The 27,158-nt window shown below is 33.0% G+C and overlaps 3 protein-coding genes across 3 annotated transcripts; 1 reads left to right on the top strand and 2 right to left on the bottom strand.

The window, feature by feature from the left end:
• Positions 1 to 5,374: 5,374 nt before the first annotated feature.
• Positions 5,375 to 13,548, top strand: LOC129918833 (ADP-ribosylation factor GTPase-activating protein 2). Its single transcript, XM_055999577.1, has 7 exons — positions 5,375 to 5,626; positions 5,698 to 6,021; positions 11,508 to 11,654; positions 11,760 to 11,900; positions 12,064 to 12,335; positions 12,405 to 12,979; positions 13,099 to 13,548. The coding sequence occupies exons 1-7, from the start codon at positions 5,552 to 5,554 to the stop codon at positions 13,242 to 13,244; spliced, it is 1,680 nt and encodes a 559-aa protein (XP_055855552.1). The 5' UTR covers positions 5,375 to 5,551; the 3' UTR covers positions 13,245 to 13,548.
• Positions 13,549 to 15,369: 1,821 nt separating this feature from the next.
• Positions 15,370 to 16,541, bottom strand: LOC129919593 (uncharacterized). Its single transcript, XM_056000535.1, has 3 exons — positions 16,320 to 16,541; positions 16,073 to 16,252; positions 15,370 to 16,014 (listed from the first exon to the last, which is right to left on the bottom strand). Exons 1-3 carry the CDS (start codon positions 16,387 to 16,389, stop codon positions 15,434 to 15,436), a joined length of 831 nt encoding a protein of 276 aa, XP_055856510.1. The 5' UTR covers positions 16,390 to 16,541; the 3' UTR covers positions 15,370 to 15,433.
• An 8,516-nt stretch (positions 16,542 to 25,057) lies between these two features.
• On the bottom strand, positions 25,058 to 26,944 carry LOC129918515 (fibrous sheath CABYR-binding protein-like). Its single transcript, XM_055999107.1, has 3 exons — positions 26,399 to 26,944; positions 26,178 to 26,333; positions 25,058 to 26,118 (listed from the first exon to the last, which is right to left on the bottom strand). Exons 1-3 carry the CDS (start codon positions 26,472 to 26,474, stop codon positions 25,214 to 25,216), a joined length of 1,137 nt encoding a protein of 378 aa, XP_055855082.1. The 5' UTR covers positions 26,475 to 26,944; the 3' UTR covers positions 25,058 to 25,213.
• Between the last annotated feature and the right edge of the window lie 214 nt (positions 26,945 to 27,158).

Raw genomic sequence — 27,158 nt, forward strand, 5'->3', positions numbered from 1 at the left:
CTGCTAGTCGTTTGCCTTTTCCATACAAAAATTGAAAAAAAAAAATGATTCCACATCTTTCTAGCTCTACTAGCGGTATAACCTTAGACGGCGAAAAGAGGAAACTTTTAGTGAATGACATCTGTCGTTAAAAGGTAGTGCTTTCTCTGTTTTTCTATATTTGTTCCTTTCGCACTTCGTCAAAAATGTTGCACTTATTCTCCGCTTTTATTTAGGGCGCTAGTATCGCGAAGAAACAAGTGGAACCAACCTGAATATGCTTCTAGCAGTCCATATATATTAAGTCAATGGTTTGGGGGTATAGCAAAAGTGTAAAAAAATTTTAGTCTGTATATTTGGTTGTTTTATTTTAAGAAAATGTTACACTTTTGCACTTTTACAACGATACAAGACCATTTGCATCGAATCGTGAATACCCCTACAGTTTTGTTATGGTTTCCCAAAATGAAAAAATTGCAAAAATGATGCAGAGAGCTTTCTATCTTTTTTACAAACAAATTGCGATAGCGAAAAAATAAAATATGTATTTTGACTTTTGTACTTTTTAAAAAAAGTAGCCAATTTAGTTAAGGCTTGAAACTGGTATAGCGGAAAATGTGGTAAACGAACTGTCAAACCCGTAGAAGATTTTTACACATTTACCATATTACTACGTTTGCCAGAGTTTTCACAGCTTCATGAATACAACTTATATGCTGTTTCTACCAGAGGCAAAATAAGGTTATTTCGGTGAAATCAGCTAGACATTTTTTTTTTGTGTAATTTCTGTGATTATCACTGTTCCATTGGATGTGGCAGTTTACTCATGAGTAGTAGGTCTAGTACTAGAAATAACACATGGGGCCTTACCAATAATGAATCGCTAAATACACGTTTAAGTATCGTCGGGTTTAATTTTACCGTCGCGTTAAATTGGGTGTATACTAATAATCAAAATAAACACGCGTTTAACTAATTGCGCTTCTATTACCAGATCTATTACATTTGTTGTCAAAATGACATAATTGAAGTGATATTTTTTGCACGTAATGTAATAATGAACAAAAATATAAATACAAAATACCTACATACCTTCATATATTTTTATTTTGGTTGTAAAAGTTTAAAAATGGAGCCCAAGCAAGGAGGCCAAAAGTGCATTAAAAAAATGTTCATCTATCGTGAAGTACGACGATAGACTGACTCAATACAATGGTGTAGTTGTTGCTGTAGCTTGTAGTACTGCCAAAATTTTACTGAGGGAAACAACAACAAAAGTTGCCAGCAGCTGAGCAAAAAGTTGAGAATTATTCAACTTGCGCTACAAGCTACAGCCACAGCTACACCATTGTATTCTTTTTTTGTTTTCTTTTTCAGCCTTTTCTGAAAGTAATGAATATTTATTAATAAAAAAGATAAATATTTATAAACAAATACATTTTTCCATTCACTTATTTAATAAATTGCCGCCAATATTATTAATTTTTCTCAACAGCTTGTTGACTTGACAAATGTTTTTTTTTTTTGCTGACAAATGACAGTACAAACCGTGCGTTTACATTTAACCGCGCGTTTATAGTTCAGTTTCCCAACTATAAAATTAACGTGGCGTTAACCCTTAACCTGACTATTAAATTGGTTATTGGTATGGAGAAATATTTAACGCTCAGTTAAATATTTAACTGAGCTTTAAATTTGATTATTGGTAAGGCCCATGATATTCTACTCGAGGAGATAGGAATGTGTAGTTGTTGTACTAGATTTCTACTCACGAGTAAACTACCACCTCTTTATGTAGCTCGGTTCTTTACTCTTCCGTTATTATGTTGTCCAATAAGGTATAACTACAACGGATACTTTTTGCAAAAAGTCAAAAACTCAAACTAATTTTGGCATAAGCCAATTTTATTAGCAGACAGGTATTTCTTGTCATTTTAAGCGTACATTTAAAAACTATTTTTTTTTAAATTTTTTTTAATCGATTTTTTTTCTCAAAACTTAACAAAATTTTAAATTTCCAATAGATATTTAAGATAAAGATACTTTGAACTACAAGAGCAAGTACGTGTGACCCAGTCGTGCATTTTATTTTGATAAACATTTAAAAATAACTATTTTTGAGGTAGTCAAAGATAATAATAGCACAATAACACTAGTTTCCAAAATAAAATGTGTACTTAGACCTCAGTCGCAAAAAGATAAATAAATAACCATTGTTGCTTCGATCAAATAAAATTAACAGTTAAACCCAGAATTAAAAGAAATAATTTAATCAAGTATCAACTCTTGAATTAAGATTCACCAAATTATGAATTATGTACCAAAATGCTTGTGGTCTTTTTCTGAATAAATGTTCCAAATTTCAGAATTTGGTGAATCATACTTTTGAAGTAATCATCTGCGGAAGTTCAAAAATGTTCCAAGACGCACGCGAAAAAAACAAAATCGCATGTAACTCTTGAATTAAGATTCACCAAATTATGAATTATGTACCAAAATGCTTGTGGTCTTTTTCTGAATAAATGTTCCAAATTTCAGAATTTGGTGAATCATACTTTTGAAGTAATCATCTGCGGAAGTTCAAAAATGTTCCAAGACGCACGCGAAAAAAAGAAAATCGCATGTAACTCTTGAATTAAGATTCACCAAATTATGAATTATGTACCAAAATGCTTGTGGTCTTTTTCTGAATAAATGTTCCAAATTTCAGAATTTGGTGAATCATACTTTTGAAGTAATCATCTGCGGAAGTTCAAAAATGTTCCAAGACGCACGCGAAAAAAACAAAATCGCATGTAACTCTTGAATTAAGATTCACCAAATTATGAATTATGTACCAAAATGCTTGTGGTCTTTTTCTGAATAAATGTTCCAAATTTCAGAATTTGGTGAATCATACTTTTGAAGTAATCATCTGCGGAAGTTCAAAAATGTTCCAAGACGCACGCGAAAAAAACAAAATCGCATGTAACTCTTGAATTAAGATTCATCAAATTATGAATTATATACCAAAATGCTTGTGGTCTTTTTCTGAATAAATGTTCCAAATTTCAGAATTTGGTGAATCATACTTTTGAAGTTATCATCTGCGGAAGTTCAAAAATGTTCCAAGACGCACGCGAAAAAAACAAAATCGCATGTAACTCTTGAATTAAGATTCACCAAATTATGAATTATGTACCAAAATGCTTGTGGTCTTTTTCTGAATAAATGTTCCAAATTTCAGAATTTGGTGAATCATACTTTTGAAGTAATCATCTGCGGAAGTTCAAAAATGTTCCAAGACGCACGCGAAAAAAACAAAATCGCATGTAACTCTTGAATTAAGATTCACCAAATTATGAATTATGTACCAAAATGCTTGTGGTCTTTTTCTGAATAAATGTTCCAAATTTCAGAATTTGGTGAATCATACTTTTGAAGTAATCATCTGCGGAAGTTCAAAAATGTTCCAAGACGCACGCGAAAAAAACAAAATCGCATGTAACTCTTGAATTAAGATTCATCAAATTATGAATTATGTACCAAAATGCTTGTGGTCTTTTTCTGAATAAATGTTCCAAATTTCAGAATTTGGTGAATCATACTTTTGAAGTAATCATCTGCGGAAGTTCAAAAATGTTCCAAGACAGATCAGTGTCCAAGACTCATGCGAAAAAAAAAACAAAATCTTTCTTGTGGGTAACTTCCACTGAATTTTAGTTCCGGGCTAGTGAAGATGTAAACAAACTTTTTTTGTATTATAAAATAGCATTTTTGTTGTAACTCGCATTGGAAATTTTCAAATCAAAGTGTATCTTGTAAATGAAAAACGTCACCTCCCAACTAACATTTCAGCTTCGATTAAGGTTTTACAAAAGCTACTTTTCAGCTTCTTTTAAACTTTAGTAAGGTTGTTGGGCATGGAAAAAGGAGAACGTTATACAAGTTTGATCCTCTATAAGAAGTTTAAACGAAGCTTTACCGAAGCTCTACCGAAGCTTTGAGATTTGACAGATATCTTCGGAACAGCTTGTATAGTTCTTTAATACATGTCTTATCGAAATTAAAAAAACAACTACAAAAACAAAAAAGAATTCTTTTTTAACTGGTTTTTATTTGATTTTAAATCATGAATTTTATTTTTTTATTTGAAATTATATATATTATTCCATTAGTTTTTAGTCTATCTATTAATAATAATTTTAAAATTATATAATTTTTTTACCACACCCAGGAATCGAACTTCGTATCTGCTTGGTGGCAGTCCACCACTCTACCCACTCGGCTATCCTAGTATATTCATTAATGAAGTCAAAAACTTAATCAGTTCAAACAGCAGAAATGTCAAAACAAAAAATGTCCGAGCTAAATTATTCAATGTCAAAACCAAAAAGTGTCCCAGCTAGATTATTCATTATCAAAACCAAAATCAAATTCTTTCTTTAAAACTTTTATAAATTCATTAAACAGGCCTTTTCGAAAACAAGCTTTTTTCGTTTAAGTTTCTTTAACAGTATTTAAACAACTTATTAGAAGTTGTTAAACAAGTTCGAACTTGTATAAGAAATTAAATTCTGAAGCAAGCTCAATACAAGCTGTATAAAAAGTAGTACCTGCGAGATCTCAAATTATAGAAGCTGTTGTGCTAGTTGGGCTGAACGCATTGTCATAGTATACATTTATATTAAGTGCGTTCAATGTGAAAAAATCTGAATTTAGGTTCAGTTTTGGTGTGTTGAACTCTGCCATTCTCATTCGTGAGGTTTGTGTCCATGATTAACAAATGCTTTTTTTACGTTACGTCACGTTTGTTAATTTTTCTATTTTAGTTATTATTTAATAAACTATGATTCACCAAATTATGAAACTGATCAAATTCGATTCACTAAATTGACACTGAATTATGGAGAAATTTTTTTTGAATTTCATGACCAAGTGCTGCTAACTTTACGCCTTACGTAATTTGTTAATAACTTTTAAACTATGATTCACCAAATTGTAAAATTGATTCACTAAATTTCACCTAATTCTCACCTAATTATTTGCATAAAAAAATTTGAAAATCCCCACTAAGTGCTGCTAAGTTGATGGCGGTCAGTTTTTCCGACCACAAATTTAAAAATAATGATGCAGAAAGCTTATTTTTTGGTAAAAAAAATAAAAAAAAAACAATTTTGTTAGGTTTTCCTAAAACAAATGCGCTTAAAAGAAATACAAATTTTTTACTTTTGTAAATTTCCCAATTTTTCACTTTTTAGGTCATTGTAGTATGGCTTGATAATTTCATAAAAAAATTGGAATGTCAAATTTCTATTCCTACTGTACATCGGTCTTGTGGATCATAAATGACACCTGCTACTTTGACATTTACACAAAATAACGTGGATTGTGGATTTTTTTTGTGTCTAATTCGTTCTCACAAAATTCTTGTTGGAACGAACACGTCAAAATTTTGTCGTCAGAGATTTTTTATTCGTGTAAAAAAGAAAGAAAAATTGTAATTTGTTTTATTTTAACAGAACCAACAAAAAATAGTTTTATTTAAAAATCAAATAAAAATTACAAAAACCATCAATCTCAAATCAAAGCAATGACATCCTCAGGGCCAACAAAGCAGGAAATCGAATCAGTTTTTGGTAGACTTCGTTCACAAGCTGCCAACAAAGTGAGTCCCATAAATTCAATTAAAAAAATTTATGTTTTTTTCCAAATGTAAATTATAATTTCTGTTAATAGTCCTGCTTTGATTGTGGAGCTAAAGCACCAACTTGGTCATCAGTAACTTATGGGATTTTCATTTGCATCGATTGTTCAGCTGTCCATCGCAACCTTGGCGTACATTTGACATTCGTTCGCTCCACAAATCTCGACACAAACTGGACGTGGCTGCAATTGCGTCAGATGCAATTGGGTGGCAATGCAAATGCTTCCCAGTTCTTCAGACAACACAATTGCAATACGACAGATGCCCAACAGAAATACAATTCTCGTGCTGCTCAATTGTATCGAGATAAATTGCAAAAATTAGCTCAAAATGCTATGAAACAACATGGAACCAAGGTGAGATTGTAAATTTAAGTTTAAAACAACTTCACTGTCCCCAAACAAACTGATTAAAAAGTTTCGCTAAGTTCATTATTTTAAATTAGAAAAAATGACACTACCCTTACGTCCCACATTGGTGTATTTGCAGTAAAAACCTGGTCAAAAGTCCATTTTTCGAAAATCAAAATTGACACCAAAAAGTTTGACAAAGTGGGTGCAAAATAAGCATGGGTCAATATGTTGCACTTATTTTTATGTTTTTCGATTGCGTTTGTTAAAAAATGAGTAAAAAGTTAACTGTTACATCTACCTTATTTTTATTTCAATGCGAAGTACTTTTTTAAGTGTTATTCAAGCCCGACTCAGCTTAATAATAAAAATAAATAAATATAATAAAAGATTAAAAGAGAGAGTGAGTTATAAACAATTGGTTATATCTCAGGCATTAATGAAGCGATTTGAAAAATTCAAAGACTTAGAGCCATTTTCTTCACTAAAAGTTGAACTCAAGTTGAGGATTTTTATCCTCAACTTGTGATTTTGTTTTTCTTCAATCAAAGTTGACATTTTCAACTTTTGATTCTCAACTCTCAAGTTCATCAACTTCAGATTTTCTCAACTTGAGAAATAATAGAAGTTGAGAGAGCAAACTTGAGATTTTACATTAAAATGTCATGTTTTTTTCTTTTTATTTCCTTTTAAAGCATTTAATTTGATGAAAAATTAAATGCCTATCCGTTTACAAGTACAATTACTTAAAATTTAGGATTTAATTAAAATAAATGAAAAAAAATGGCTCCAAAAAGATTCGACATTTGTAAAAAGAAAAATATCCAAGTATATTACTAATTACATTCAAATCACTTTTTGTTGCACTTCAAAGTTAATTAATGAGGATGTGCAACAGATTCTCCAATTGCAGAGAGATAAAGAATTTATCAATAAATAAATCATACACAAGACCCGCCGATTTTTTTATATTACTTCAAAATGTTTGCTATCACACGTCACGCGGCACACACACATTTTTAAAATAAATTCATTTGTTTAAAAATCATTTTACCACTTGAAAAACAAAATTTAACGATGTGAAATACAGATTTTTAATTATTTTTAAAACAAAGCTGACAGTTTGAACACAAAGATTCCATTCAAATGACACATAAATTGCTTTTCAAATATAAACTGTCACAAATATCCTAGGGATATTTTTTTAAACTGAGAGTTGGCCAACTTCTGTTTTCTAAACTCGAGAGTTGAGAAAAAAAGTGAAGAAAACAAATGTTCAACTTGTGTTTGAACTCTCTAGTTGAAGTCAACTCTCAAGTTCACCAACTCTCAAGTTTGCTTCAAGTTTAGCAATAGTGAAGAAAATGGGCCTTAATTGTCTTGCTAGACATCAATTATATTATTTACTCATTTTGTTTAAAATGACACTTACCGATTTGAGATAGTTCCTTTTGTTTATAAAATTTCAAAAATTTGCAAAAACTAACATTGCAGCTAGATTTCTCATGCCCAAAAACATATAAAAACACTCCCATCTGCGTTGATCTTAAAATCTATAATCAAAGCGGGTACAAAGTTTAAGCTGAGTAGGGGTATAGTTTTTTCAAATTAACTCGAAAAATATGGGTCATATAGAAAAATTTATTAAGTAGGGGTATAGTTTTTTCAAATTAACTCGAAAAATATGGGTCATATAGAAAAATTTATTAAGATAAAAAAGTTATAGAAAATGAAATTTTCTATAAGTTTTACCCATATAATTTTTATCAAAAATCAAAAATGGCCGAGTTATTCACTAAAACGTGTTCTACCTTTAATCCAAGATGGCGGCTTTGGCTCGAGGTCGATTTTCGCGAAAAACTGGTTTTAAGCTCTCAGTGATCCGTCCTATGAAAAAAAATTGCACGATCTACTTTTTTCCATTTGAAATGTTTAATTCGACTGGGCTAATATGCGATATCGAAATGTTGTGATAGTAATCTAAACGAAATTAAATGTAGAGTTCGTCTTAGTTATTTATTAACGAGATTAATAAATTTTTGGAAATATTAGATGGTGTTTTCTATTTCAACTCGGGCTTAGAACAAGTATATAAAAACTTATTATTTCTGTTAAAGTATTATTTGAACTTTAATGATTTTGTATAAGTATACTCCGTTATTCTGAAAAGAATTGAAGCTTATGAGTTAGTTTATATATTTCTTAAACCAATGCAACAAAAATTGGGTGCTCATACGTGCTCCTTTAGAGAATTGAGGGTCAATTAGTTTTTTTCACTTTCTGATAGAGAACACCCCTTACTTTATGCAATGTTTTTTATTTTTAAATTAAATTTACTTATGATATTAGTGTATTTTATTAAGGCTTCGGAAGAGAGAAAAGAAACTGAGAATTGCGTATTAGGGATGAGGAAAAAAAAATTGAGAAAAATCATGTCGACACGCGGAGTAATAGGTCATTAATCAAATTTATGATTTTTGATGGAAAAATAAAAATAACAAAAACTAGGTTTATATTGTGTTTTCTTGTAGAAATATTTATTTTAAACAGAAATAATAACAAAAATTACGAAAAATAATTATGGCCAGGTTAATGATGAAAATACTCCTATGTACGTGAATATAATTTGATACATAGAACTTTTCTTGTACTGTGTTTCAACGTCCATGAATCAAATTCAAAAATGTTCTACGTTCCTATTTCAGAATCGTCTCTACGTTCAGTTTTGTTTTTAGATTGACTTATGTAGATTGAAAGTAAAATCGTTTTTATACCTTTTGGTGTAAAAAGAATATCAATTTGTATTTATACATATTGGCCCTAAATAACACTGTGTTACAAAATAAAAATCATGTTAATTACTTTGGAAGTGACCTAGCAGAGGTTGTAGCTTTTACTGAGTACATCATATTTCGGCACTTGGAATTTTTGATAGTCCCTCAAAATTTCAAGTTATCGTCAAAAAATCGCTTTTCAATGTTTACACATTTCAACGATTTTTTACTCAGCCATTTTTCAGTCAATTTCAGATTTTTTTTTTTAAAGTTCTAAACAAAGGAGAATTTGTTTTTTTTGAAAATATTTTTTTTATTATAGAACTCTAAAACTATTTATAAAAACAAATTTTCAAAACAAAATGTAGGTTAAAACGTTGTACTTTGAGATTCAGTCCATACAATCTACACCCAATTTGGTGCTTGAGCAAAATAAGACGATAACTTGAAATTTTTAGGGTCTATGAAAAATTTCAAGTGCCAAAATATGATGTACTCAGTAATACCTACAACCTCTGATAGGTCACTTCCAAAATAATTATCACGATTTTTATTTTGTAACACAGTGTAATAGACCCGAACTTACCGATAACTCTATTTTAACAGAAAATAAAATGTAGGCGCAGGGACATAAGTCCCCGGGACACAAGTCCCGAATTTTTTTTCGGGACTTATTTCCCACTTTACTAGGTCATAAGTCCCGAATCCAATTCGGGAATTATGTCCCACCCTACTGAGACAGAAGTCCTGAATTTTTTAGTCGAAAATGGGACATAAGTGCCGAACAAAGTAAAAACTATTTTATATACATATTTTTACTATAAATGTTCATATGGGTACTAAGTAATCCATAACATTATTTTTTGGTGCCATGAAATACCGCCCAAGTGAAATAAGGAAATCTTTCGAAAATTGGCATAATTTCAATTTTTAAAAGAGAATTAAGCCATTTTTCAACATTTGGCTTTATTTCTCTTTCACGTCAATTTATTTTCAGAAAAAAAATGTGCCTCGTTTCGGTTTATTAAAGCGAAATAATACCAATATGATTTTTATATCATTCCAACTTTTCAAAGAATAAGTTTTATTTAAAATTTGTCTTACTTCAGTTTGCCAAGGAAAACAAAATAGAACTCAAAATTAAAAGAGAATATTTTGCCAGTTTAATGTTTGTTCCAAGGATATGCTTGTGTTATAACTCGATAAACGCAAAGCGGAAAAAAATTTCTCAGATTCGAAACTCTTTAATTTGCAACACCCAAACGCGAAGCGTAAAAAAATTTTGCCCACGGGAGAATCCATTTTGAGGTGTGTTCCGCTTCGCGTTTGGGTTGTGCAAATTAAAGAGATTCGAATCTGAGAAATTTTTTTCCGCTTCACCCTGGTAAGAACTCATATCGGTTATCACAAATTTCAATTATTAAACTTTCACTTTATTCATTTGTATATATTTTGTCGAGATGCAATTTCAACTAACCAATAAATTTGCCAACTTTGCTTTTTTTTTCCAACAGCTTGTTACTGTACCTTACATTGGAGTTAGTACTACGAAAAAAAAAAAATCGTGAGAAACAATATCGGTTCTATTATTTCGTCAGCTGTAGTCTCTAATAGCCTCTATAGATATTAATGCAAAAAAAATAAAAAAAATACGTGGGACATAAGTCCCGAAAATTTTTTTCGGGACTAATGTCTCAGTAAGGTGGGACATAATTCCCGAATTCGATTCGAGACTTATGACCCAGTAAAGTGGGACATTAGTCCCCAAAAAAAAAAAAATTCGGGACTTATGTCCCTGCTCCAACGATTTTCTATTCGGATAATAATACTTTCGATATCGGTAGTGTCGCTGGTGTAACTGGAAAAGTTACAGAGCCTTCAATTGCTTTATTTTGTGCTTCATTCCGATGATAGCATAATTATGTCAACTTAGGCGGTCGAATACCACGCCATCCTGCCCGCCGAGGTTTACGACGGTTTCCATGCTTCTGGTGTAAATACTTAACTAGCTAAAATTTGTACTGTATCAATATAACCTTCCATACAGAACATAAATCTATTCTTACCTGCACATCCCGGTTGGGCCTTAAAAATCGCGACTTTTTAGACTTCTAGAGTAGGTCATATTAAGTGTTAAAAAAAACATATTTACAACAAAACGTTTTGTCTAAGCATTTATTTCGAGGTTGTTTCTTTATTTGATTGAACTATAAAGGCTTTCAACCTAAAAGATAATAAAATTTGGGGAACTTTTCAGTTGGGATCCCTTCTCTCGAAAATATATTCTCCAAAGTTTTTCGTTAAAAAAAGGCCTGATCAATTTAAAAACAATTTTGTTATACATTCTTCTTCTTTTTAAATTATTAATTCATAAAAATATAAATATTCATTCATGAAAATAATGCGTTTTTTTAGACATTTTTTTATTGCAGTTCTATTAAGGCTTATATAAACTTGTTGAAAACAACAATTTATGAATCAGGAGGTAGACAGGATTTTCTAAAAATTAGTATGGGGACGTAGAATAATTTTCGTTTAGTAATTATTTTGTATCAAAAGTAATTCATGGGCATAGGAAACACGACACAAAATACATTTCATGAATCAAATATGATTCTTTGGACAGTGAAATTGTTAAGTGACGTGTGTTGTTTTTTGTTTGTTTTTGTTTTGACTAACCCGCAAATTGTGCATGATTTTTTGTGTACGTTTTTGCAGCTTCATTTGGAGAACCAAAGCGATAAGCCAGAAAATGAGGTAACTAAAATCGAAGAAGAAGATTTCTTTACTCTTTGCGATGAAAGTAGCTTTGAAACAACTTCCTTGAATCAGAAGAACAATAATAGCAACGATCAAATGGCCAAGGTGAGTTCCAAACAGAAACAAAAGAGTGAAGTGAGTTAACTAAACTAACCCACACTAATTCACTGTCCATGAACAAACCAATCTAACTTATATTACACTTCACAGATTGATATAACACCGAAACCGTCAGCATTGTCGTCAAATCTAGGAGGAGAACCCAGTGTTGATCTCCTGAATTCCGTTTTGACCAATAATGGTCCAGCGCCAACAATTGGCGCCCGTAAAATTCAACCGAAGAAAACTGGAGTAAGTACTTATACATATACGATGGTCCCATGTGCACTAAGTGCATATATTATAGTTTTGAGTTAAAAATTGAAAAATAGCTTCAAGTTATTTAGTATTATTTTGCATGGGGCCATTGATATCTCCTCCAGATATTTTACTAAATAGCATCATTGATTTTTAGATAGGAGCACGTAAAGGTGGTCTTGGAGCAACAAAAGTCAAGACCAATTTTGCCGAAATCGAACAAAGAGCCAACTTGGCAAATCAATTCAAAGAACCAGTGCCTGAGAAGAAACTCACTGTCGAAGAAGAATTAGAATCATGCGCCAGTGTACGATTAGCTTATCAAGATCTGTCAATAAAGCAGTCGAAGGAAGAAGCCAAAATGAAGACTACTGATCCACTTAAGGCCAAGCAAATGGAACGACTTGGAATGGGATTCAATTTGCGAGGGTAAATCTGAATTTTCCTTTCCCTTTCTTCATTATTCTCATGATTTTTTTTTTTTTTATTAAATTTCAGTTCGGATGTATCTCATTCTGCTCTAAGTGACATGGAAACAATTTCCCAGACTGCAGCTCCAAAATCGTCATCATCATCGTCTGGAAACAAATCATCTTATGATCGTGAAATCAACAGTGATTCCTTTGATTCTTTGCTGGGTTATCCCCCATCCATGTATAAAACATCAAAACAGGACAAAGAACTCGAGATGATGGGTTTCGAATCGATTGAGCCCATAGACTCGCATCATTCCAATATCACATCAATGTTTGCTAGCCAATCGGCGAACAATAGCACAACATCAACAGCAACTTCTAAGCCAGTCTTATCGGAAAAATCTGCTGCTGCACCAACTCGTAAGGCTTTCGGCAAAGCTTCAGCAGTTTCAGTTGATTCCAATGACGATAAGGCTCAAAAGAAATTTGGAAGTGCCAAGGGCATTTCATCGGATCAATTTTTTGGCAACGAACAGAGTTCAAGTGAAATTTCGTCAAATCTGTCCCGTTTCCAGGGATCGAATAGCATTTCTTCGTCGGATTATTTTAATGATGGATCCTCCTCATCGACGACATCCAACCGATCTTCCAGGAGAGGTACCCAACAATATTAAAATTAATATCTCTCTCTCTCTTCCTTTATCTCTCTCTACTCTCTCTCTCTCTTAAAAAAATCTCAACTATAAATTTGTATGAATTCTCAACTCCAATTACAGGCTATACCACAGCCGCCAACTTTAATGCGCCAGATATGGACGACGTGAAGGAGAGTGTTCGACAAGGTGTAACCAAGGTTGCTGGTCGTTTAAGTAACTTAGCCAATGATGTTATGTCGTCGTTACAGGATAAATACGGATACTGATACTTTTTTCTTTCTAATTAATTTTTCCAGAGTTTGTTAAATTAGATGTTTTGTTTGTTTAAATTTTTTATTTTTTTTAATAATTTTTAATTTTTATCTAAATTTGCAACTTAAATTTCTATCAAAATATACGAATCGAAATGAGAGCAAGACACCACATTTATTAAAACAAACAAATTTTATCATTATTATAAATAAAAAAGTAGTAAAAACTTATTAAAAAACAATCGCATATTATAGACCAACACCAATATTTAAAAAGAAAAAAAAGTTATAATGGAAATCATATAAAAAAAAAAAACAATACACACTGAGCTCGGGTGATTATATAAATTTGTTGTTATTCATAAAATACTGTTTTTTCTTTATCTTTTTTTTTTAAATTCTTGTTAATTAAGCTTTTTGTCAGTTTGTTTTTTGCCAGAATAGAAACAACAACCATTGAATTTTTTTGTTTTCTAAAAATACAACAAAATATTATACATTATATACAAAATTCAATCAACAACAAAACAAAAAAAGAAATAAAAATAAAGCTTAGTGCATTCAATTATAAAAAATTATAGAAATTGTTTTCCTTAGTATGTTGAATAGTAGTTCTTTACAATTCTGGGCGACGGATAAAAAAAAGTGGCTCATACCAAAAAATACTACCAAAAAATCGCGCCACATACAAATTGAAAAAAAAAAAAGAACAATAATGACTTGAAAATAAAACTCTGATTTTAGAAGAACTCAATCATCAATTTTTTCACAAAACGCTTCCGAAACGCGTCCAAAACGCTTCAGAAACGCTTCCAAAACGCGTTCCAAATAGAACGCGTCCGAAATAGAACATAAACTTTTCCAGTTTTTACAATAATCAAAAAGTTACTTATACGCCACAGTGACCCGCAAAGTTTAATGGTTGCTAAATAAACTAAACAAATCATTTGATTGATATGAAAAAATAGTAAGAACATTTTGAAGGGTCACTTTTAGAGTTACATAAGATGATAAGATAAATACAAAATAAATAAAAATAAATAAGGAATTGGACAATCGCTCAAAAAAAAAAAAAAACTCGTGTGGATTGGTCTAGAGCAGTATTTTTCAAACTTTTTGAGTTCGATAGGAAAACTATTTTGCCGACCCCCCTCACACTATATAATGTGTCAGTAAATTTTAATAGCTGTATACACTTTACCCGTTCAAAACTCCGGATTTTGTCCCGTGTTGGACATTTTATTTTGTAAAGCTCCTACTGCTTACGATTAAATAGACCCATAAATTTAATTTATTTAAAGAGTTCAGACTTTAAAGCACAAATTTGTATACGCTTTTTGAATTGAAAAGCCCAAAAATCAATTCATTTTACACGTCTATTTTATCGTAAGAGAAATAAATTTTTTTAATTTAGTCCAATATGCAATCTCGGAACGTATGCGAATGGGCTATCAGACATTCTATAAATTACATATCTAAAAAATCTGGAAAAATTTTGTGGCCCCAAGTCATGATTTTCTAATTCCGAGCTGAAGGTCCAGATGTTTAAGAGTGCTTTACAAATGCTGCACATGAATTCAAGCTCCTTTTTAATGACATATCCAAAGAAACGAACGAACAACCATAGGTATTGAAAATTATGGTCCTTTTTATTCTATTTTCGCATGATACTAGTATAGCAGTGAAATTGTCACCAAAAACCCATTATATGCAATGGTGCATTAACTAAATTTGGCACGAATGTTCGATTAGTCATGCAAATCAAGAAATAAAAAAATTCATAAAAATCTAAAACTAAATATGGTAGAAATGTTTTTTTTTTATCTATTTTGTTGCCGACCAGTGAAATCAAAAGGGTACTTTTTGAAAAAGTAAAATTACTTGGTAAAATCAATTAAAAAAAAAAATTTCTTTTCCAAGCAAGTGCATCTGCTTTGTTTAAATTACTTGGTATTTGGAATTAAGAATAATATGAAATTTTGTTAAAACGCATTCGATCACTTATTTCAAATAAAACTTACTAAAAATTCAAAGTTGATGAAAATTTCAAACTTTTTTTATTTATTAACTGAAATTCTTTTTGGTAATTATTCCTTTTAAATAAAATTTATTTATTTTTCTCAAATACAATCAACTCTCGCATAATTCTTAAAACTACTCGATTGCCTATGTCCCACTTTTTAAATGCATCAAACAATTTATCCCTAATGACGACGACGACTAGGAGCATTTTTTAATCTAGATTCTTCTGGATTACCAAATGCAACAGCTTGACTCTTGGCTGAACCATTTGATCCGGTGCTATAGCTATTTGAGATGGCAATAGCTCCACCACTTGCGCCACCAAAATCAACTGAGAAGAAACTTCCAGCGGGAGATGGTGCTGCTGTAGTTGCTTTTGCAACAGCACGACGACGAGAATCATTTGGCACATATTCTTCTTCTTCATCATCTTCACTAGCAGCATCGTCGTTTTCAACTTCATCTTCAAGTTCTACAGCGGCAGCGGCTGCTGGTTCTGGAACTGCTGGTGCAGCTGGTTCTGGGTTGGCTTCTGGAACTGCTTCTGGTTCATCTTCCAAAGTTTGGCTATCAGCTATTGGCAATTGTGGAAGTTCAGGGATTTCATCTTCAGCTACTTGTGGAACTTCGTATTCACCAGCTTGTGGAACATTTCCATCGTCTTGTGAATATTCATCGGGATAAGCTTCAGCGACTGATTGGGCGCCATTTGCTCCAGTATTGTCTAAGACTGTTTCTGATGCTGCAACTTGTTGTTCATCATCTAGAAATTCAATATAAGTTTGAATAAGAATTTTCATAAGCTTTTTGGGAATTTTTACCTTTAACATAAGTTCCAGTGGCAACGGTATCTCCAGCCACAAAGGCAGTTGCTGCATTTGTCAAGCGACCACTAGTTCTGGAAACAGAAGGCTGTTGAACGTACTGCATGTACATTAAACGTTGTGGTGAAGCTCGAGATTGGTAGTAGAAAGATGGTTGTTGTTGGTAATATGCTAATCCTGGTAAAGTAAAATTTCAATTATTAAGTTTGGTCCTTGTTTATGGTCCTTTTTTCGAAAATCTTACTTGCTGGCAAAGCCATCGAAGAAGCAACAAAGCTGGCAAACAGCAAAGTTGCAATTGTTAAGAGCTGCATGATTATTATCCTTTTTTTGAATTAATTGAAAAGAAATATATCCAAATGGTTGACCACTTGTTGTTTTTTGCAAAAAGTTTTTTTTTTTATATAAAACTTGCTATAGACCCCAGAGCTAAACTTGACTTCTTTGTTAAGTTTCCACGGAACAAGTGATAGCGAAGTGTTTGCGAACGTTAGATTTTATAAGAATATGGCCCAAAAGTGATGTGCGCCCCCACCAAAAAGGCTATTTAACATTCAAAGAACGTTCTCTCTCGACTCACTGTGTATACGCCAGAATGGACAATAAAATCATTACGAAGAGTAAATTTAAATATACAATATTAAAAGGCAATATAGGATTAGTCATTATATCAAATAGATATGTTGGGTAGAGTTAATGATATTCACTGTTAACAAAAAAAAAAAAAAAATCTGTAAAGATTGGAGACATGCAAACTTATTGTAGACTACTGAAAGATAGGGGTGTATAAACGACCCTTATTGGAATTCGATCTTTTGAACATTTAAAAAGGTTGTAAGTTTTAAGGAGGCAGTTATTAATAAATCTTAAAATAAGGATACCAAAATTAATTCATCACATAAAATCTTTGAGTAAAAATGAAAATTGAATTCATTAAATAGACACTTCAAAATTGGTTGGCCCGTTAGTATGTTTTATTGAGATTTTATCTTTTTCTGCGGATCTTGTATCGTATTTGGTATTGGACTCCGATTAAGGCATCATGACGCTATTCAAAAATCGAATCCTATTTAATATTCTGTTGTTTATGCAGATTTCAGGTCATTTCGCAACAGGTATATATTTTTTGGAAAGTGAGCCCAGTTTCAAATTGGTTATGTTTTAATGTTTTTTTTTTCATGTTTGATGGATTCCATTTTAGTTTGCCAAACATATGTAATTGAAGTTTATTAAGGTTGGTTAGCATGTCAGCATTGAAAAGAAAACAATTAACATATTAATTTGTTTTTCAAATTCCAAGTTTTTGATACTTGATTAAATTATTTCTTTTAATTCTGGGTTTAACTGTTAATTTTATTTGATCGAAGCAACAATGGTTATTTATTTACCTTTTTGCGACTGAGGTCTAAGTACACATTTTATTTTGGAAACTAGTGTTATTGTGCTATTATTATCTTTGACTACCTCAAAAATAGTTACTTTAAAATGTTTATCAAAATAAAATGCACGACTGGGTCACACGTACTTGCTCTTGTAGTTCAAAGTATCTTTATCTTAAATATCTATTGGAAATTTAAAATTTTGTTAAGTTTTGAGAAAAAAATTCAAAAAAAAATTCAAAAAAAAAAAATAGTTTTTAAATTTACGCTTAAAAATTTCAAGAAATACCTGTCTGCTATTAAAATTGGCTTATGCTTTGATAAAATATATAAACCTAAAAAATATGTCAATTTTTGCAAAAAACGGCAACGCCATATTTCCGATCTCCGATTTTTTTGAGAAAAACTAAAAAGGCAGATATGTTAGAATTAATATGACTATTACGTACACCAACGCAAATCATCTGTACCAAGTTTCAGGCAAATTAATTCATAAGTTTAGGCCCTAGCTCGATGTACAGATGAAAAAACCTCGATTTTTTTTTATACACGAAACCGATACTTGACCTATAGAGCAAGTAAAAATGTATACCTACAAAATCTCGTATTTTATTCGACTGAGTCGCACGTACTGAACTGACTCGTATGGCAAAAGTAGATCTATCCTCTATCTAACGGGCTAAAAACACTGCAGCACTAGAAACTAAGTCATTTTTCAAACTTAATTCATTTTTAGCTAGATGAAATTTCTTCCCCGACTGCTGGTGCTATTCAAGAGCTACGACAAAACGTGAATAAGGGCGCAACCATCTTCAAAATAGCCGCTCAAAGAAGAAGAAATGCTCAGGAGATCTGTTCGCCAAAGTTTATTAACAATGCTCAAGGCCAACTACTTGTGGAAAACGAAGAAATCCTCCACAAGTGGCGACAGTATTGTGACGAACTTCTAAATGAACAATTTCCAAGGCTACACTTTCCAATAGCTTCACCTAACTTAAGCGAAGTATCCGATGTCACAGTCGAAGAAGTTAGTGAGGCTGTAAAATACTCCAAAAAGGGAAAAGCTGTTGGGCCAGACGAAATACCCTCAGAGTTTTGGAAAAAGATGGGAGACATCGGGTCTGGATGGCTCATGGTTCTTGTTTCCAAGCTTATACGAGGTGATCGAATGCCTAATCAATGGAGGGAAAGTTATCTTCTTCCAATATACAAAGGGAAGGGTGATACTCGAAGCTGTGATAATTACCGTTCGATTAAGCTGATGTCACACACCATGAAGATCGTTGAGCGAGTCTTGGGTAGCCGACTGCGAAAAATAATAAGGCTATCTGATGACCAGTGCGGGTTTGTTGCGTGTAAATCAACCACAGATGCAATCCAGAGTATCAGAATCATTATGGAAAAACATCGAGATTCCTTGGAGGATTTGCATGTGGTATTGGTTGATTTTGAAAAAGCATTCGATCGACAACCACGAGATCTGATATGGGTGGCCCTCAGACAACGAGGAGTTCCGGAAACCTATGTGCGGATAATTATGGACATGTATGATGGAGCAGTTACTAAAGTAAGATGTGCAGCTGGAGTCACCGAAGAATTCGAAATCACAGTAGGTGTACACCAGGGAAGCGTCTTGAGTCCTCTGCCCTTTATTACCGTTCTTGATTACCTGCTTCAAGGCAAAGTGACGGACCCAAAAGTGCATCAGTTATTCTTTGCTGACGATGGAGCCATCATAAGTGAAGACCCGATATCCCTGCAATGAGCACTTGATGTATGGGTGGATGTTCTAGAAGGTAGTGGGTACCGCATAAGCGCGAAAAAGACAGAATACCTATGCTGCCCATTTTCTGATCCACACAGGCCTATTCCTGACATTTATTTGAATGGTGTAGTGCTTCCCAAGTGTGAAAAGTTTAAATATCTGGGGTCTATGATAAATAACGAAGGTACTTGTGATGACGATATCAATCATCGCGTAAGCGTAGGGTGGATGAAGTGGCGGGAAAATTCTGCTATCTTCTGTGATCGAAAAATGCCCCCTAAGCTGAAAGGAAGGCTCTACACCGCAGTTGTGCGTCCAGCACTCACATACGGTTCACAATGTTGGACAATGTACAAAAAGTATGAGAGTAAGTTAACGGCAGCTGAGATGAAGATGCTTCGCATGACAGCAGGAGTAACAAAGCTTGATAGAATTAGAAGTACGAAGATCCGAGGAAAGAAAGGTAGGCCTAAAAACTCCTGGTACAAGCAAATGCAAAAACACCAGCATTCAGTTGGCCTCAGAAACGGAACAATACAAAACCGGGAGGCTTGCCGCCGATTTCTGAGGTCAACCCGGCGAAGCCCACAGGCGGATCACTAGTGTGAAGCAGTAACGTGGGAAGGTTATGATCCCCTCGACATCGAGATCATAACAGCGCCGAGAAAAAAGGAAGAAGAAGAATTCATTTTTTGCTTTATACACTCCTGCTCTAATTTAACGCACATCCTATTTATTTTACAAAAAATTATTCCTTACTTCGTGACCTTTGTTGAATTAAATATTCAAATTAAAAAAAGCTAAGTAAAAGACCTCAAGCCCACATAGGATTAAATATTTATTTTACAAAAAGTCCTATTTATTACTTTATGTCATATTATCGTGGTTATTTTCTCAAATGAGACGGGAGTGATCTTAAATTTAAGGTATGAAATAAAATTTTTCTGGGGAAGATTTGGGGAGAGATTTGCTGAAGTCTGTCTGTCAATCCGCGAACCTTTTAGAGAAAAGTCATAAATTTTCAATGAGTAAAATCTGCTTTTCAAAACCTACGGAGTTAAGGAGCTCTCCTATATAGACATTCGTTAAGTACCTAAAGATACTTGGCTGATATCCTCGAACAGCATCCGGTTCCAATCACCCCTAGATTTGGTCCACAGTTTAGTCTGATGCACGATAATGCATGCTAGAGTAGTTTTAGAATATCTTGAAGATTTAAATACATCAGCTTTGGATAGGCAGAAATAGGGACTTAAATTCAATAGAACATGTCCAGGAAATGTTGAAAAGATGCATTCGCGACCGAAATCCACCTCTAAGCAGTCTCACAGCATGCATATATAAGTGCCGGTAAACATCGACAAAAAAAAAAAGGCGTCTTAGTAAGGGTACGACAGATCTAACTGATGAGCCCACTGTCGTACATGGGCGAAACGCTTTGGAGTTGAGGCCACTTGAACTTTAAAATTGAGTTATACTAAATAGTTTCTTATATGTCATGACTCATGAGTTATAAGTCATTCATATAAGTAAAAATTAACAGTTAAATATCAAAATTTTTTGAGTAAACAAAAAAAAAATATTTTTAAACTTCTTGGCGAAGTACAAAATATGTACATATTCATTTTAAAAAAAAGTTCGTACATCAGCTCTTTCGTTTCAGTACAAAATGTATGTATTCAATCTTCCTAACATAAAAAAAGCAATAAAAAGGGCTCTTAAATTAATAAAAATGTATCATCATTATCAAAGTTAAAAGCCCAAAAAGCCGACTTGTCCACCATAAATCACTTTGAAGAGCCCATAAATAAAAACGACACCAAGAACAATCAATTACATTTACGATCTTTTGATCATTGCGAATTTAAATATCCTAGACCTTTATCTTGGTTTTATTTCAGTCTTGGGAAGTTACAGTAAATTTAATTGCCTTGGGACAAAAAAAGCATAGAAAAACAACAAGGATTTAAGGCGCGAGGTAATAAATTTTCATTAGACAGAAATTTACCGAAACACAACTATAAAAATCAAAACGTGATCTTGACAGTGGCGTAGATAGCTTTTTGCTAAGGGGGGGATAGATCTAGTTCGCAAATTTTTTTTTAAATTTTAATAATGCTTCTTTGTATTGTTTTCATTCTCTTTAAATTGGAGAAAGTTCTTTCGGTAGTTGACGTAGAAACCAGCAGTGTAGCTAATATCTTTAATAAAATATAAATACCAGGACAACTTTTTTCGGTGCAGCTTTCGAGCGCTTTCAATGAGTTCATAGGGAAAGTATTTTTCCTTCTGATCAAATATCTTTTCTGAGTTTTTAATTCTTCACACAGAGAAAAATATGACCAGGACCACCTAAATACCAACAGATTTCCTTATTAAACTATTTTATGAAGAAACCTTATTAATATCAACAATTAATAAGGTTTTTCCATAGAGATTTCTTATTATTTTCATGTACAAAATCTTTCAAAATTTTTTGTAAAATTTTCATATTTTTTCCAACTTGGCACTAGAACAAAAATTGTGACCAATATTTCTATAGTAAATTGGAATAGGTGATCCCGTACATGATCGTATTTTTTTTTATTAAAAAAACAAAACCGACTTCCATGGATCAAAACTGGGTTTTATGGTTTTTCTAATAGTACTGAACAGGCACCAGCTTTTCAATACCTACAAAAATAATTATCAAAATTGGTTCACTCGGTCCAAAGTTATGAGGTGACAAACACAAAAAAAAAAGTATAGACGAATTGAATAACTCCTCCTTTTTGGAAGTCGGTAAAACAATTAGGAAATCCCGATTGTTTAAATAATATTTCCTTCTTGGATGAAAACTATAAGGAAATCTTATTGTTTTTGTTCTATTTTATGTGGTCTAGTTTTTGGTAAAACTCAACAGTTTCATTAAATTTTTTAGCTGCTTTGTCTATTTCAGACGAAGAATCCTTAGAAAGAACCGGAAACCCTTCTAGTGTGTTTTCATGGTTTGTACATTTTTCTCCAAGGCCCATTACATAGAAATCGAGAAAAAGATTGAAAACAGTAACACGAAAATATTCTTTACTGTACTTTGAACCGAAGGGTTCGAACGATTCTTTTGTCGCTTCACTATTCTCTTATGTTTAACGCCTATGTCAAGGATTTCAGCTAATTTTTCCCATATATAAAAAACTTTCGAACATGAGTCGTCTTCTGCCCGTTTAATTTTTAGTTGATCCCTTAAATCTTTAGCGAGCTCCATATTGCTTGGACCAAGTCTAAATTCACTCTTTGAAACACCGACTTAATGGCAACGAAAGTTGGTAAACCATATTTATAACCTTTAAGCTAATCAAGAACTCGAAATCCGTAGCGTTTTTTTCAAAGTGCGCTTCTTCAACTTATTTATTCATGACTGTTTATACTGCACAATTATCGATCCCAATGGGGGGGATATATCCCTCTGATCCCCCCCCCTATCTACGCCACTGGATCTTGACCATGGTTTTGGGTTATGGTGTATATTTAAGCAATTGTTATTTTTTTGTTTACCAAAATCACAAAAGTTTTTTTAATTCTATTTGTCCACCCCTTGGTGAAATGTGGTTTTGTGAATTTATCACGTAGAGTGTTTTTTACGAGATGAGGATATTTTATAGGTCTGCTGCAAGATACTATAATTTTTCCGTTAAAAATATGACCAAAACAAGGCTATCAAATGCACAAATGTTTCAATATAACAAATTTATTTTTGTCAAAAAAAAAATAATAACAAACAAAAAAACAAAGACGAATCAAGGTTTGTTTGATTGCATTTTGTTATTCAGTATTGCAAAAGATAATAACAATTTATTACTTATTTATGTTATAGAACTGTTTGATTAAATGGCTTTATTTGTCAGACGGAATTAAGGACAAAAATTATAACCCTCTTCATTTTCAATAAGAATGAAGGTGTTTTCTGGAAGGAGGGAAGTGGAGGCGATGGTTAAAATATAAACAATTTTGTTAGTAAATCTTTAAAACAGGTTTTACTTAATTAAATAAGGTATGGAAGTGTTATTTTATACAAAATCAAGGAATCTAAAAAGATCGTTTACAGTATTTTTGGCGAAAGGGTGTTTTTTTTTTTAAAGGTATCAAAAAATGTCTGTTATATTTCCTATATTTTGTAACTTTGTAAATATTATTCATTTACCTTGAAAACCATGAATCTAAAGAGTTCACAAAATTTTCATGAGTTACAGGGTGTTTTTTTTAAAGAGAAATTAAACCTTGGTACGCACCAAAACACTGTGACACCCTAAATGCAAAATGGTAGAATTGAAGTGTAGGTTCAAACAAAAGGTGAAAGGGTCTTCTTTTTATTAAACATATAAAATTTCTCGTAAATATACATATTTGGTGAAACTCCATTCAACAATTCAATTTCCAATTCAACAATTGGGAATAGCGCCTCGAAAAGGTGTTTTTTTTTTTAGGTAAAGCAAAAGTTTTGATTATTGCAAGAAATGAGTTACAAAAATCTATCAAAAATGAAACATTAAGTCCCGGGAATCAAGAAATAAAATTCAGGACTGGGTCGCACGAACTTGCTCTTATAGTTCAAGTTGCTTAAATTTTTAAGACTTTTTCTACAGAAAAAAAAAGTATATTTTGCGGCAAAAAAAAAATATTTTGTAAACCAGTGTTATTAGGTATATTAGGTACTAAAAAAATCAAGTCAATGCATGTAATTTCAACTTCAAATGGTTCTAGAAGACGGATCCGGACGGTTCCGGATGAGATCTTTGCAGGGAATTCTTGCTTACGGGCTACACTATCTGCTGGAAATAAAGAGACAATGGCGGCAAATGGCGGTAGTGCCTAAAACCTTAAAAGACTAAAAATATCAGCAAAATTTGAGTGTTTCTTCTTTTAAAAAATATCGTATCTTATTTTTTTGCTCAAATGATGTATAAATATTATTTATGAATATATTTTCGTCAAATTAGTAAAAGAATCAGTCTTAAAAGTTAAGATAAGACTGTGAACGGAACGTTTAAAAGTACCAGAATTTTTATCTTTTTTTACTAATTTTCAACTTTGAGTGTTTAATTTGACGTTTAAATATATTTTAATTGACAAACGGTTATTATTTCTTGGTTTAACAACTATTAAACTATAAGAAACCAATATTGAATCCTTAAAATTGTCACTTTCGCATAATAGGGTTTTTTCCAAGTTTTCCCCACGGACGGACTTTCGGGACCCACTTTTTTGGCATTCTCTACCATCGTAATATCATGGAAAAATTTTATCTCAACTTTTTTTTTGTACGAATGCATAACTTGATATATAGTACCTATATCGCAAGTAAAAATAGTTTAAAATGAAAGGATATTTTTTCGAGGAGGAATTAATGTTTATCATAACTCTGGAAAATTAAATGATTTAAGTGTTAAGTGTAAAATTAAATGAGTCCGTGTTTTTTTGTTGTCAAAGAGTTTTTGAAGGAGAGTAAATTTTGAGATTTTATATTTTAATAAAAAAAAAACGCCCTATTAATATTCTTTTATGAACTCTTCAGATTCTTATGAAACTTTTTCATCAAAAATTTACTATACAAGCTTGAATATTCCACCCGAAAACCATTTAAGGCAATTCTTGTGAGCCATTCAATAAGTTGCAAATTGTAACTTGTATTCCAATAAATAAGAAAAACAGTACATTTTTTGGATAAGATCGTTTTTTTGTTTTATTTTTTCTTTCGTGCAGCAAAAAACACTGCCATTCGATTTATAATAATTGAACTACAATTTCAAAATAAACTTAAAAAAAAAAAAAATCATAAGAAAAGACTCAAAAAATATTCTTAATTAAAAGAAACTAAAAAAAATAAAATAAAAAAAAAACTAAACAAAATAATAAAAACAATTGGGTGTTAAAATGCATTGTAATGCAAAAGTCGTTGTATGCGTGTGTTTCTTCTCTCTCTCAAAAAAAAAAAAAAATTGTTTCTAATGCCTCCTTTTAATGACGACGTACTGGACGAGCCTTTGCCCTAGCAGCGTCTGGACTTCCATAAGCGATAGCATGACTTGTTGCTGAACCACCCTCACCGGTGCTAAAACTGTTGGCAATAGCAATAGCTCCACCACTGGTACCTCCGAAATTGATTGGGAAGAATGAACCAGCTGGTAGAGGTGCCTTAGCTGCAGCCTTTGCTGGGGCCTTGACTGGACGACGAGCATTTGGTACACGAGCTGGACGGTATGAATCAACATCTACTTCATCATCATCATCAGCAGCGGCTTCACTTTGTTCATCGAGCTTGACAGTGATCTTCTTCTTGGGTGGGAGGTAACGTTTTGGTGGGGCAACTGGAGCTGGGGCAGCAGCAAGTGGAACTTCAGCGGGGGCAGCAGCTGCGGGAGCTTCTGGTACTTCAGGTACTGCTGGTGCTTCTGGGGCTTCTGGAGCTTGTTCGGGGTTTGATGATGGGACCTCTGGGACTTCTGGGACAGCTGGAACTTCTGGAACAGCTTCTTCGGCAACTTGAGAATCGACAGCTGGTTGTTCTGGTGCGGCTTCAGCTGGCTTCTCAAAGTTGTACTCACGTGGAACCTTAGCCTCATTGTCACTTGGAAGGTCAGCAGCCGGCGCAACTTCTGGGGCAGCTGGAGCTGGAGCAGAGTCATCTTCCAAAACTTGGTTTTCTACAGCAGGAGCTTGTGGTAATTCAGGGACCTCTGGAACTTGGGGATCTTCTGGGGCAGGTACATTAACTGAGGCAGACACTCCAGCTTCACCACCATCGGCAAAGGTTCCTTCGAATTCGGCAGAAGCTTGTCCACCAGCTGCTGGGTAGCCTTGATCAAGGGATTCAGCAGCAGCTTGTTGTTCAACACTGGCTACATCTTCTGGATGAATGCAATCTTTAAAAGGATAAATTGATGTTTATGGGAAACAATGGTTAAACTTAGGAAAACCTTACCTTTCAGAACTGAGCCAGCACTAACAGAATCACCAGCCACAAAAGCTGTGGAACGGGCATGAGTGTGTGGGGAAGATTGTTGCACATACATCATTCGCTGTGGCAGCACCTGTGCTTGATAGTAGTAAGAAGGTTGCTGTTGATAGTATGCCATTCCTGATTGAACGAAAAAAATAATCAATTAGTTTCAACTTTTCGTTAAGATCCTTTTTGGAATTTACTTTTGTGAGCTGGAACAGCCATGGAAGAGGCAATAAGGCTGACAAGCAGCACTGCAGCGATCGCACCGAACTTCATTTTCACGATAATTATCCTTTTTTTTTGCGGGGGTATGAAAAACAAAAACTTATGTATCCACGAAGTCAAAAGCGGGATTAAAGTGGACACTTGTTTTTTTTGGTTTTCGGGTTGAAAATTTGAATTTACTTGACGGACTTAAGTATCGGAGCTAAACTTTACTTCTTCTGTAAGTTTCCACCAGACAAATGATATCTGATCGATGGTGGACGTTAGATTTTATAAGAATCCAAACCTCAAGTGATGAGGTGGTACCCCCTCCCATAAATGGGCGACTGCTGGACGTCTGCTTAAAATTCATAGAACGTTCTTCACAATCGCCACCGTCGTCGTTGTCGTTGATGTCTTGAGCTTTTTTTTTTATTTTCGCGTTTTAATTTAATTTTTTATTTTGTGGACTTTTTGTTTTACATATTTTGCATTGGTTAAGGTGTACTTAAAGTTTTTCGTGCCGGTTGACACACACAGTTTTTCGGGCCCCTTTTGAGTTGACTATCATTTTTTTTCTCTTCTTTTATTTTCTGTTGATAGTTGATATGCCGCATATAATAATTGACGTAACGCATTTTGATCGAAAAACAATAAAAAGAAGGTTTGATTTTGCATCTTTTCTGCGGGTGGCAACTGATTTTAAAAGCTGGCGCTAGGCTAATTTCAATGGTTCATTCACTCTTGCAGGGTAAA

The sequence above is a fragment of the Episyrphus balteatus genome, chromosome 4 (assembly GCF_945859705.1).
Source record: "Episyrphus balteatus chromosome 4, idEpiBalt1.1, whole genome shotgun sequence".
NCBI classification, from domain to species: domain Eukaryota; kingdom Metazoa; phylum Arthropoda; class Insecta; order Diptera; family Syrphidae; genus Episyrphus; species Episyrphus balteatus.

What these genes read in the sequence shown, in the direction of transcription:
- LOC129918833 (XM_055999577.1), top strand. Translation starts at nt 5,552, where the DNA reads ATGACATCCTCAGGGCCAACAAAGCAGGAAATCGAATCAGTTTTTGGT. An exon ending in TGAAACAACATGGAACCAAG is followed by an intron (nt 6,022 to 11,507) that starts GTGAGATTGTAA and finishes ACGTTTTTGCAG; the next exon opens with CTTCATTTGGAGAACCAAAG. An exon ending in ATGGGATTCAATTTGCGAGG is followed by an intron (nt 12,336 to 12,404) that starts GTAAATCTGAAT and finishes ATTAAATTTCAG; the next exon opens with TTCGGATGTATCTCATTCTG.
- LOC129919593 (XM_056000535.1), bottom strand. Translation starts at nt 16,389, where the DNA reads ATGCAGCTCTTAACAATTGCAACTTTGCTGTTTGCCAGCTTTGTTGCT. An exon ending in TTCGATGGCTTTGCCAGCAA is followed by an intron (nt 16,253 to 16,319) that starts GTAAGATTTTCG and finishes TTACTTTACCAG; the next exon opens with GATTAGCATATTACCAACAA. An exon ending in CACTGGAACTTATGTTAAAG is followed by an intron (nt 16,015 to 16,072) that starts GTAAAAATTCCC and finishes TTGAATTTCTAG; the next exon opens with ATGATGAACAACAAGTTGCA.
- LOC129918515 (XM_055999107.1), bottom strand. Translation starts at nt 26,474, where the DNA reads ATGAAGTTCGGTGCGATCGCTGCAGTGCTGCTTGTCAGCCTTATTGCC. An exon ending in GGCTGTTCCAGCTCACAAAA is followed by an intron (nt 26,334 to 26,398) that starts GTAAATTCCAAA and finishes TCGTTCAATCAG; the next exon opens with GAATGGCATACTATCAACAG. An exon ending in TGCTGGCTCAGTTCTGAAAG is followed by an intron (nt 26,119 to 26,177) that starts GTAAGGTTTTCC and finishes ATCCTTTTAAAG; the next exon opens with ATTGCATTCATCCAGAAGAT.